This window comes from Phoenix dactylifera, chromosome 11 (assembly GCF_009389715.1).
Source record: "Phoenix dactylifera cultivar Barhee BC4 chromosome 11, palm_55x_up_171113_PBpolish2nd_filt_p, whole genome shotgun sequence".
Classification (NCBI taxonomy): domain Eukaryota; kingdom Viridiplantae; phylum Streptophyta; class Magnoliopsida; order Arecales; family Arecaceae; genus Phoenix; species Phoenix dactylifera.
In genome coordinates this window covers 9,946,642-9,958,734 of record NC_052402.1, presented here as the reverse complement: position 1 = coordinate 9,958,734, position 12,093 = coordinate 9,946,642, and the positions used below count along the sequence as shown (strand labels likewise).

Here is a 12,093-nt window from a genome sequence, read left to right as displayed (position 1 = left end):
AAGCAGCAGCACAGGGGAGGGAAGGGAGGGGACGAAGAAGATATATTAAGAACAAGAGAGACTATTTATGGTAAAAAGACCAGAACAGAACAGCTGAGGAATTTCGAGAAACTGGAACTCGAAAGCTTGGGAATTTGAATGAGTTGGTCCACGTTACTATTTTTAGGTCATGCTTTGGTAACAAAAGGACTACGACTTTGCTGCCGAGCCAACGCATCAAAGCTTTTCGCAACTCATGCAGCTTTGTCCCAACCGTGCATGCATCAACTCCCCGCTTTCGATATGATCAGTCTCCCAACGAACTTGACCATGTCTTCTTTCTCTTCAAAATACCCATATTGCGCTGAAGCACAGGAGGAATGAAGCAAGAAACTTGGCTATATTTAGGCCTGGTTCCCCGCTCCCTTTGAGTTGTATGGCACAGAAACAAAATAGATTGAAAAAACGAAAAAAAAATAAACAATAATCCTAGTTGTTCGTTTGCCTCAGATTCTGACGGAGTCGGTTTACCTGCTCTTTCGATCCCATATTCTCGTAGCTGGGGCAAGTTGGTCAAGCGCTCTGTTATTACGGGTATGGTTATTGAAGCTTTAATCTATAGTGCCACACCATATTCTTAGAGGTGCTATCAGGTTATATTAGGTTTGGGTGCCTCCTAAAGGGTTCGGGATGTATCTTTCGTGCAAAAGAATGATTCGTACGTCAACCATTGGATTGTGCAATGACCACTTTGAGATTTATGTAGTTGATATTTGTGCAAGGTGCAATCCGAGGTCGATGTTGCAGAAAGAAGATTAATCATTCTTTCGCATGGAAGATACAATCTGTAACATCTCCGAACATGCATAGACTTGGATCCAATGGGAGATTGTGGACTGTAGTGTAATCTAAACATGATCCATCCAAGTAGGATTGGCTTGGATAGAGATCTTTTGCAAGAATTCCTTTAGATCGAAGCAAATAATCGGAAGTTTTAGCAAATGGATATAAAGGTAAACAATGTTACATATGAGCTTCGCTCTATTGTCATTAAATATTTACCTAATAATAGTCATGCTCCAGGTGCGTAGATTATCAATGTGAAGACCAAAAATTTTAGATACACCTAGTGGAAGAATGTCTTCTGATGGAAATGTACTCAGTAATCAATTCTGAGAAGCCTTCCATGCTAAATAAAGATTAAGGCTAAGAACCAGTGTTACTAGCTGTAGATGGATTATAAGTGGAGCAGCAATCAAACACTAGATGATTGCGTCTTTTCAAATTGGCTGGAAGGGTCAACTTTCTTGCAAGGCCGAGTGGTTCAGTCACAAAACAGAGAAGCACAAGTTTCTCCACCTCCAATTTTGTTTTACTAGGAGCTAAATTCCTCAAACAAAAAAAGTTCTGATATGGAAGGATCATCAAACCCACCACGGATTGCTTTAACTACTTCAGGTAGACATAGACTCAATCATGAACCTCAATTTTCAAAGGTCTTTACTTTCGTATCTAACATCCATTTTTGATGTGTGTCGTGTGCTAAAAAGAATCTCTTGACAAGTTCTACAAAAGGTGTGTCAACTTCTAAAAGATTTGACACACATTGTGGTTAGAGATATATGACAATATTTTAGCCTCCAAACAAATTATTCAAGATAAAAGTTTTCTTTTCGAAAAAAACTTTAAATATGATAGCTCTTAATTTGAAAAAAATTACATGAAGCAACTAAAAACAAAATTGATGTGGGAGTCGAGATCCATCTCTAAATTTTTTTTTAACTTTTTGTAATTTCATTCACAAGTCATAGCTATTCGAAAAGTTATAATCTCTCCAAATTAGTAGAGATATCCGACCTATATTTTATAAAGACGCATCTAACCAGTATAAATATAGATATTTTATTCAATTATATTATTGAATTAATAAAAGTAAAAAAAATTAAAATCCTGTTTTTGCCATTTTTTATTTTCTATTTTACTTTTTTTAATAGATCCAACCTGGACTGATTCGGAAAAAAAAAATATCTTGCGTTCCCCGTCATATCATCAACAAGGTTCAATTTGTGACTTCTAAAAGATTCACTTAGCCAATATAAACACTTTCCTCCTCCACAACAGGCAAGTGACTTTATTGAATCAGATTTCTAAGCTGCTAAATAGTTTCTTTTTTTCATAGGAAAAAGGTTTAGTTTTTGATTGTTCGCTAACAAAGGTTCCTACATCTACAACTTAACCCGAGGAAGAGATCACCATAAAGCTTGGGCTGTCTTAAACCGTCAACATATTTTAAAACCACACGGTACAATTCATTTATCTCACAGATCCATTAAATCTATACCAATAAATCTATTTATTTACTTCATATATAAATACATGCATCGACATACATGTACATGTATGGTACACAAAATATCTATCTGGACATCTGCATGTATGCTGAATAAGCCTATCAGCCTGCTGATCAAAACTAAAGTCCCAAAAGCAATCAAATTAGAGATGATACCGGAAACTTGAAGTTAGCTTTCATGCCTTGGGTTTCAACTCCCTTGCATTGCCTTTCGGTTTCTGAGCCTCTTCTTGTTTAACAGTAGGCCCGTTGTCCATGATGCACTGGTTGCTTGGGCAGATCACCCCATGGATCACATCAGGTTTCCTTCTGTCCGGTGGAATGGCACTGGAGGAGGAGCCTTTCTGATTAGATATTGCAGTGGCAAGAGCAATTGGCATGAGACAGAGGCCTTTGCTCTGAAGGTATTGCATTGCCATGGTGACACTGGCCTCCATCAGCTCAACAACTTCTTGCTCGAAGGCTAAGCTATCCTGCGACTCAGATAGATCTGCTCCCAGCCTGACTGATGGTGATGATAGGAGCAGATTACCACAGCCCTGAATTGAAAATAACAGTTTAAATGAGCATAACATTTTTTCCATCGAGGATTAGAGTTTTTCTAAATAAAGAATGTGCTGGTACAAAATGTTCAGTGGTTGGAATGACTTTTGTCAAACATTATAAAGAAAAGTTCATCATCAAACTAAAGAAAAGGAGCAAAGGTAACAAATTGCCGTAACAAGAAGGTTCAAGCACACTCCCTTTCGGTCAGAACATTGTTCAACTCTTACTACAGTTTCACCAACCTGATTAGGGCCTGTTTGCCTGAATTTTTTTCCCCATCCATTGATAACTTATGATCGGCGGTTGTCATTGTCTCAAGAAGGTGAAGAAAAGAACAGATGGAGGACTGGTTGAGAGGGGCTGCCAATTGCTGGTAATCCCTGAATTTTCGAAATAATGAAATTCCACTGAAAAGTGGCTTTCATTATCCCCTAAATACAGGGCTATGGGAGTCCTGAACTTTCCCTATCCGAAAAATACTACCCCCCGCTCTGTTACGTCTTCTCACCCTCAGCTATAGAGGGAATATTCGATGTATGATTCAAGCAAGCATCCAAAAAACCCTTTGTCTCTCAGGTGACGTATCTATGCTTCCAAGGGCTCTCACAGAAGCCGATGCTCCTTGTGTTTGGCAGGAAATTATAAAAACAGAGAAGAAACATAGCACAAGACTATGTTTCTTCTTTTTTTTCAGTAACAAAGGATAGTTACTATATATAGCATACAAATAAAAAACAGAGCAGTGTCAACTTCAGTAGGAAGAATTGTGAGCAAGATATAATCATACATATCTAGTCAATCTGGGTTGGAGATGTCAATGTATTTACCCTCAAAATTACCTTTCTTTTTCCATCTCCACTTCCTAAACTAAAGTCCAAAATGAAGGGTGAAGCCATGCGCACAAAAAACTAATGTAACAGAAAATTTAAATTGGAGAAAAGATGTATCAAAGCCAGTTCATATTGCATAAGACAATAATTTTTGAGACATAATATAATAGAATGATAGTTTTGTTTCACTAATCAGAAACCAAAAGCTGGCTAACATAATGATGTGTTACTCCACTACGTTTATGAAAATTGCCCAATTCGCCCAAACCAAATAGCAACATCAAACCAAGTAAGGACAAGAAACTAGCCCGTGATGCTGTAGGAAAAGTAAAGAGACAACTGAAATGCAAGAGAAAGGATATGGTACCTCAGTTTGAGAATCTGTAAGTAGGGGGACCACTGCTCCAGCAGCACCCAACCGACTCATGCTTAAAACCTTCAGTTCAAACATCAAAAGAATATCATATATAGAGAAGAATAAAGTTATCCATAATGGTTTTGAAGCATGGTTTGGAAGCAAACTTTGACTTGCAGCTGAAGGAACTTGACATAGTCAATGATTTCATCAAGCATTGATGCCTTATCTGTCTGCAAATAAAAGTGGAAAATTCAGTCATGAGCAGCTGTTGGCAAGGTCTCTATTATTCTCCTGGAACTAGGGAATAGAACATTTGGTTGAAACTATAGAGGACCAATTATGAAATCAAGCTTAAAGATTCTATAGCTGCATAACCAATTATGAAAGTGAAGAAACATGCAGAGATCACCATTTCATATAAAATGTAACAGAAAAAGTGCATAACTGAAATGGCAGAACAAAACCACAAGCTATGCAGTGAAATGATAAATAAACAACTATGATAAATCTATATAAATTTAAGCAAAGCTACCCTTGACTTATGATGACACACAGAAGCGTGGACATTGCACTATTGACCCAGAGAAAACAGCTGTCTATATTATGCTTCCAGAAGATCAGTGTGCACAGAGGAAAAGAGCAAGAAAGTTATTGGTCCCTAGAAGTTGTTTAGCTACAGCCACAAACTCCACCCTGCATCTGAGCAACTACAAGACAATTTATACTTGAGAACTATATATTTATGAAAGAGAAATTAGGATTGTTGATCTGGCAAAGATCAGATGATCTATCTACAAGTAGAGATGTTCAATATTTGCAGATTTATGCCTGGAGGAGACTAGACAAGCCTCAATTAATGGAAAATCTATGCAAAGGAAGAAAAGAGAGAAGAATGGAGGAAGAAATCATCTCACTGATTCATCTCAACCTGTTGAGAGTCACTCTTCCCCTACACATACAAGCCATGAGAACTAAATCCTCGGAGCCATTTTGATATTGCAGGATTATTATTCCAGATATAGGGATTGCTATCCCCATCTAGTTTTATCCTGGTAACAAGTTGTTTTCCTATTTGGTCGCTCACATTTTCAAACTGGGATTGACTAGGGTAAGTATAAGAAGCTCTTTGGTTGAACTATAGGATAAGAGGGAGAAGAAAGAATTCTCCTTAGATGACTTAACCCTGTCTTTCCTCTCTTTTGTGTCTTTTAGCCTTAAAAATGGCTCAAGTCTGGTGCACCAAGGCATGACCAACCTGATACCATAATATATGTATATAATGTTATAATATACGTACATATATATACCCAAGGTCCGCCGTACCGGTACCAGTCAGCGTACCGGTGACCGGCCGGACCGGTACGGTACCGGTCCGGTCCGGTACGTACCGGCTGGTACCGGTCCCGTACCGGCCGGTACACGGTGGTTTCAAAAACCACAGCGCACGGCGCTGTGGTTCTAAAAAAAAAAAAAAATCGTACCGGTGCGAACCGGAGGCCGGTACCGGCCGGTACGGGCCCGTACCGGCCGGTTCGGATAAAAAACCGGAAAATACCGGTTTTTTATCCGTTCCGGTACCGGTCCATGGCCGGACCGGTACGGGCCGGTACGGCATTCCATGTGTATATCGCATCTATATTGTATCATATAATATATAAGTCTTCAATTAACATTATATTATAACATATAATATGTATACCACATCTATAAGTCTGGTTTTTCATTCTCACGGTTTGAACTTTCAAGTCTTCAATTAACCTTCCATATCTAAATCACTTGTTCTACTTAACAATCCCCAACTTCACATCCATTTACTTCTTCATAGTTTTTAATCAAATTTCAATGTTGCTGTCAAATTTCAGCAGAACTCGATTTCTATTTCCTTAGCATAAAAGCTTCAAGAACTTTGATAAAAGGTCTAGCCTCTTAAGCCTTGGATCAGGCACAATTTAACACAGTAGCATCAGTTGTAAAAGATAACTTCCAGAAAACCATGATTTCCATTCTGCATAACCTTGAGCACCATCAGTTTGGATGATCCTTCCCCATAAACCTTCTTCCATCAGTAGGCTTCCTCAATTGTACGTATCTCAATTCAGTGTTCCTTAGTTTTAGCAAATTGCATTCATATATCTGTCACGTTCATGTTATATACGTTATGTAATCACTACAGCTGTACAGATATTATTATGTCAACCCTGAAGACACAAAGGAAAGATTATTACATGAAATCCTAATAACACTTTTGACTGTATACACCCTCTATTAGCAGTTACAGGCAAAGGAAACTTATTCCATGAGTAAGTCTTTAGCCGTCAACCTAATATCATTTAATCAATTAAGCACTATATTAACTAAAAATAACACAAACCATGATATTTCCTGATAGTCAGCAGTATATTGATCTCCAAAAGCACACTTGCAGACAAGCTTAGAACAGATTTGTCATGATCAAAAACTTGCTTGCCTTGACACAGGACTCAACTACATGTGATTGCACCTCCATAGATGTTTTCTAAGTATGAACAATTTCCGTACAAATCTAATTTACCTTTCATCTTATGCTAAGTGCTTAACATAGTCCACACCACTATAGTTCCATATAATGGATTCTCAAACAGATGATCATCCAGGCATTTAAAGTCACTAGAACATTACACTGCGATGCTGATGAGACATGTGGCTCCTATTATATTCAAGTTGCCAAAATGTCCCTTTAATTGAAAGTGGTCTATCATGTCCGTTTACATACTATATAGATACTCCATCTTTAAATTTTGACTGCTTCCGAACAAAGACATCACCAAATCAACCATATGAGTCATTATTTCGGAAGGATCAAAGAAAATATCCCTCCACAAATGAAAAAAATTGAATGGTAAAGTATACCTTATTTGAATTCGGCACAAGCTCCTGCAGATTCTTCATTCTTTCTGCAATTTTTTCTCTCCGAAGCTGCATTTAATGGTTAACTTCCACATTAAAATGTATTTTTTTAATCAAGAAACTATAAACAACTAACAAAGTAACAATTAATATTCAGGTAACCAACAAAAACAATTCAAGCAAGGAAACCCTCTTAAAACAAACTTCATAAGGCCAACCATGTAGCCAGGCTTGTCATAAGACATGATTAGAGAATCATAAACTAACCCGCTCTGCGATACTATGCGGATCCGTGGCCTGACCACGGCGTGCCCTCACACGTGGCTTGACAGCTTCATTGCAACCACCAGCAGTAGATGGAGTTGATTGTGATTGAGTACTAGAAGAATGATTCATGTGATGCTTGCAAGTATTTCCTTCAGTAGATGGTGGCAACTATATATGGCACAAAAGGAGCAGTCTTATCAAATGAAAAGGCAAAACTACTACTATAGCCATAGAATAAGCATATAGATAACCAAGTATAAAACCTGTTGACACATCTGTATTCCTGCTGTTTTAGTTGATGACATTTGCGGCTGAGAAGCCAAAGAGGGCAAACAAAGGTTGTGTAACCCATTTCGCTCCTGCAAATATGGGCACGTTAAGTTTGAATGACATATCAGCATAGCCAAAAAGAGGAGTTAAATAACTATGTAGTACTTGTTGTTGCAAATCACCACCAGCCAATTTATTCTGTTGTCCACCACTGAAAGAAGGAAAAATAGGGTTGTGAAGCTCATTATGTTCCTGCAAGTGACATTAGAATATAAAAAGGGTTAGAAGAGTAATCATCCATGAGAGGAGACAAGTATATTTCCAAAATATGCATATGTAACTTTTACATGGAGAGATGCTGCAGGCAAATCTTCCAGCTGTGCAAACTTGCCATTCTCAACACATGTTTTCCTCAATATAACATTGTCACTTTCCAACCCTTGGAAACCAAATGTTTGTAGTCTCCCCTGTCCCATTAAAGAAGAAACACCTGGGTATGATGAAGGCCACATTGCTGGAAATGAAGAAATTGAATGAGCATCTCCAAGTGACTGTGTGAAGGCAGATAATTCACCGCCGTTGCTCTCAATTGAAGCAGACATGGTCAGTGAGCTATGAGGAAATGCTACGGAGCACGATGGATTCACATCTGAGCCAAATGTTCCTGCTGTTGAATTACTCTCAATAACCCCCAGTAGTGAGAAACTACTTTCCTGTGTCACATTATCCTGGAGAGATGGTTGCGAGTTTTGTCTATGTAGGTTATGCAGAGATAATTTCTCACCAGGAAACATGTTCTTATCAATATCATATTTGATATTTTCATGAATGAAGATGGAAGAGGTGCTATCATGGCTATGAAGATTTAATTCTTCTGTGCATGCATTCCCAATAATATGACTCGAAGGTATCGCACATATGTGCGGGTTCTTTGCATCTCCATATGCTTCCGACAAACCAGCAAGTAAGCTAGTCGTCTGAGATACAGCAGTGCCAGCCCAAGAGGACCTTGCAGATGTATTTGTATCTGGCCATGTTTGTGATGAAAGGAAGGGATCAGTGAAATCATCCATTTCAGTTTCTTGGAAAAACTCCACTGCCTCGGTTTGAGAAGAGTGAGAATACGGATTCTTGTGTGGAAGACAATAAATTCCTTCAGGTATAATTGTTTCACCCAGAAATCTCATTACTAAACAGAAGCCACCATCTCCCTAATCCTATATAAGAGCATCCAGCTTGATAGAAGTGATTGTATGGACAGGATAATAAATAATAGATACCAAATCTTTTCATTCACCTATTTCCAGAACACCCCATAATCAGGAATAGTGAGAAATGCAAGTGAACTAGCTTCTTCGCCTATTCTCTTGACTCCTACCTAAAGTGACAAAGAATAACTGTTAACTTATTATAGCCATATAATTAGAAGCATCAGTTGCAGCAGTTGTCATTTCACGAGAAAACTCTCAAGTAATAGCACTATACAAAATATAAAAAAATTGGCCTCAGAATTAAACAAAATTGAGTCTAAATGGAACAAGAAAGATAAAAAGATTACACAGCATAATAATTCAAAGCAGTCCACAGCACAACACTATTCTACACCATCCAGCATGAAACTCCCTATAACATGCCACTGTCTAGGGCAGGCACTTGGCAAGAATAGTCCTCATCAGCTGAGGAATGTGATTAGACCAAACGAATTCATGATCAGAAATATCAAAACAATCAGCATGTGCAACTAAGCAACGACCAAGAAAGTTGTCCTCCTTGCTTTTTTCATGTAGCATGAGGATCTCCTTCTTTCTGCATACCCTTTCAAATTCAATATCAAGTCAGTCATAAGAGCAAGAGCGAATGCCCTAATCTCAAACCCATGAGACCCACAAGGGCCTTTGAAATATATAGACATCCATGTGCTATCAAACACCCAATCCAACTAGACCTGGCATGTCAAGCAAATATCCATCATGATTCAGCCTAATCATGGTAACTCGCACTGATGCTCATTACTAGTTAATACTTCACAGTGATCATCATCCTCAACCCACTGAAACCTCCACATTTATCAGTCATATTTGACAATTGTAATGTCTAAATCTTAAGAGATTTTATATTCTTTTGTCGTCAGATAGCAGGTATAAGACTAGAGGAAGTTGCTAGAGTACATTACTTATGCCACTTATCTTATTCATATACCCACATACTTACTACTACCTTTTTTGTGTCCACTGTGACACAATAAATTCTCCCATCAGATAGTTTGGAATTAGTTTAGTCAAGCAACTAGGTAACTAAAAGATCTAGCTATTTGCATGAAATTTAAATTAGTAACAACGTAAATTCATTTTTATGTTTGGTCATTGAACTTAAGGAAATATGCAAAATCACATCAGCCTACCTAGGCACAACATAAGCCTCCACACCATGCATGTCATGTCACAAACACTCACAACATCACCACACGTATAAATGCTTGGAAATCTTTGAGCACCTTTGAGGGATTTGAACCTAGGACCATTTTCAAAGAGATAAGGTACCCACTGCTTGGGCCATGCCCAGGTTGGTAGGAAAGTCATGTCATGTCTCATAAATAAGCCATTTTCACAATAAAACAATATCAACTCAACTAACTTCTCATACATCTTGCAATTGTGTGATAATAAATTTACTGGATTATATCAACCTGGAACAGAATCAATTAAGTCAGACAGACTGTATGCAGAGTGTAATCACACGTACAGAAACCACTGTGTTCATTCCAACAAGCTCAGAACAACCCCATTATGCCTCACATGCCCTTCACAACACATACAGATAGAATTAATAGGAAATAAAGTAACAACAATATTGAAAGCTGAGTTGACAGTTTACTTTACAATTTTCATTTTGTTTTTTAAATAGAAAATGATGAATCTAAAGTTTCTTCAATTCAGCTCAACATCAATTATCAAATAATGCATAAATCAATGCTAGAATTGAACCAAAATTGTGTAACTATAAAGTGAAAAAGAGTTTATCCAATTCTCTTCACCAAAATCTTAAAACCTAGTAATAAACTTAAATGGAACGGATTGGAATTTTGTATAATTGAACCTAGAAACATTTTATTTCACATGTTTTCATTATTCATAAGCTAGGTTTGGCTACACTCGAGTAAATCTCCACTTAGATCCGATCATGTCTACATTGGAGGTCCCAAACTAAACTGCTTACATACCAAAAATCATATAATTTGAAGAATCCTAACCTATGCATCAAGTAGTCAAAAAAAATGGACGGTCTAAATAAAATTAAATTATATCTGTTCTTTAATCATTTGATACGAAGACCAGGGGTCTCCAAATCACATAATTTTTAAGCTATTAGCAAATTAGAGACAATAAATTACATCCAACAGCTCGGATCATCGATTTGGGACCCTCATTGTCCTACATAAATCAGACCGGATCTGAGTGTAATTCCGTAGCCAAGTCCAGCTCCATTATTCATACTATATAATTTTCCATTAAGCACAAATTTCCCATCAAAAGAAAGCACAAAACTTTATGATTTGCCTAATTGTTTGAATGGGATTAAAAAAATCTACAAACTAAAATACAAGCATCTCAAGATCATATCTTGCACAAACACAGACTGATCGAACAACTCGAAAAAAAATAACAAAAAGATGTCCAAAAATAGGCGAAAAACACATCTTTAACCCTGAAACAACAACTCACCAACTGTAACCGTAAAATGTGCCGACATATCCTCAGAAAAATCACAAACTGACACCAACCAGAGCAATCAAAACAGCACAAGACGCAAAAAAAAACAACTAAATCCAAAAAAAACAAAAGCGGGAGGTTATTAAATTCACGATTAGAAGACTAGGGATCAAAGACTCACACGCAAGCACAAACAGCCGGGGAATCAAAGCAGAGCAATCGCTAATTATCTGATTCCATCGAGATAATCTTCGATCCCTCACCCTAACTTGGTCGAAGTACCGGGATTGGAAGTGGGCGCGGGGTGTGTACTTAAAGACCGAGGGAAAGCCAATAGAGCTACTTGGGAGCAAAAGACACAGGATTTGGAGAAACGGGAGGAGAGAGTAGAAGAAAAGCAGTTCCAGCTTTCCTCGCCGAGAACTGGGGGTTTTTTAAGTGTGAATGGGGAAGAGCAGGGGGGTCACGGTGTGAGTCTTGTACGTCTTGGAATGATTTTGTATGAGCGCATCCGATTTAGTAAAAACTTAGAGGCCCTACTCTGATGGACTTGGAAACTTTGTTTGCGGTCTGATCACCCATGGTGAAAATAAATGTTAGCTTCTTTTCTCTCGGAGACATGGGACAAGTACCAATTTTAAGATGCTATCATCGAGTGGACATAACTTGAATTTCATTTTTGTTCGGCAATATCATGGAGATATACTATAGTTTACTTTGCTTTTAGATCAAAATCAATAAGAATTTGCTATACGTTAAAATTTGATATAGTTACTTGTCTGTGCCTAAATATTTATACTTTCAATTCTAGTATAATTTTAAATAATGTAGATCATGAGGTTAATAATTTATTATATGGTTTTGTTTGGTGTGATTTATGATAGATAATATTTCCTT

General features: G+C 37.6%; 1 protein-coding gene across 3 annotated transcripts; it reads right to left on the bottom strand.

The window, feature by feature from the left end:
* Window positions 1–2,234: 2,234 nt before the first annotated feature.
* Window positions 2,235–11,629, bottom strand: LOC103703328. 3 transcript variants are annotated; one of them, XM_008786144.4, is made up of 10 exons: window positions 11,378–11,627; window positions 10,173–10,286; window positions 7,834–8,864; window positions 7,652–7,738; window positions 7,480–7,575; window positions 7,217–7,384; window positions 6,953–7,018; window positions 4,228–4,293; window positions 4,073–4,141; window positions 2,235–2,868 (listed from the first exon to the last, which is right to left on the bottom strand). In XM_008786144.4, the coding sequence occupies exons 3-10, from the start codon at window positions 8,671–8,673 to the stop codon at window positions 2,506–2,508; spliced, it is 1,755 nt and encodes a 584-aa protein (XP_008784366.2). In that variant the 5' UTR covers window positions 8,674–8,864; window positions 10,173–10,286; window positions 11,378–11,627; the 3' UTR covers window positions 2,235–2,505. The 3 variants fall into 3 exon arrangements, with proteins under 3 accessions (XP_008784366.2, XP_038987470.1, XP_008784365.2); XM_039131542.1 differs by lacking the exon at window positions 10,173–10,286 and having other exon boundaries at window positions 4,234–4,293; window positions 11,378–11,629; XM_008786143.4 differs by lacking the exon at window positions 10,173–10,286 and having other exon boundaries at window positions 11,378–11,626.
* Window positions 11,630–12,093: the final 464 nt, after the last annotated feature.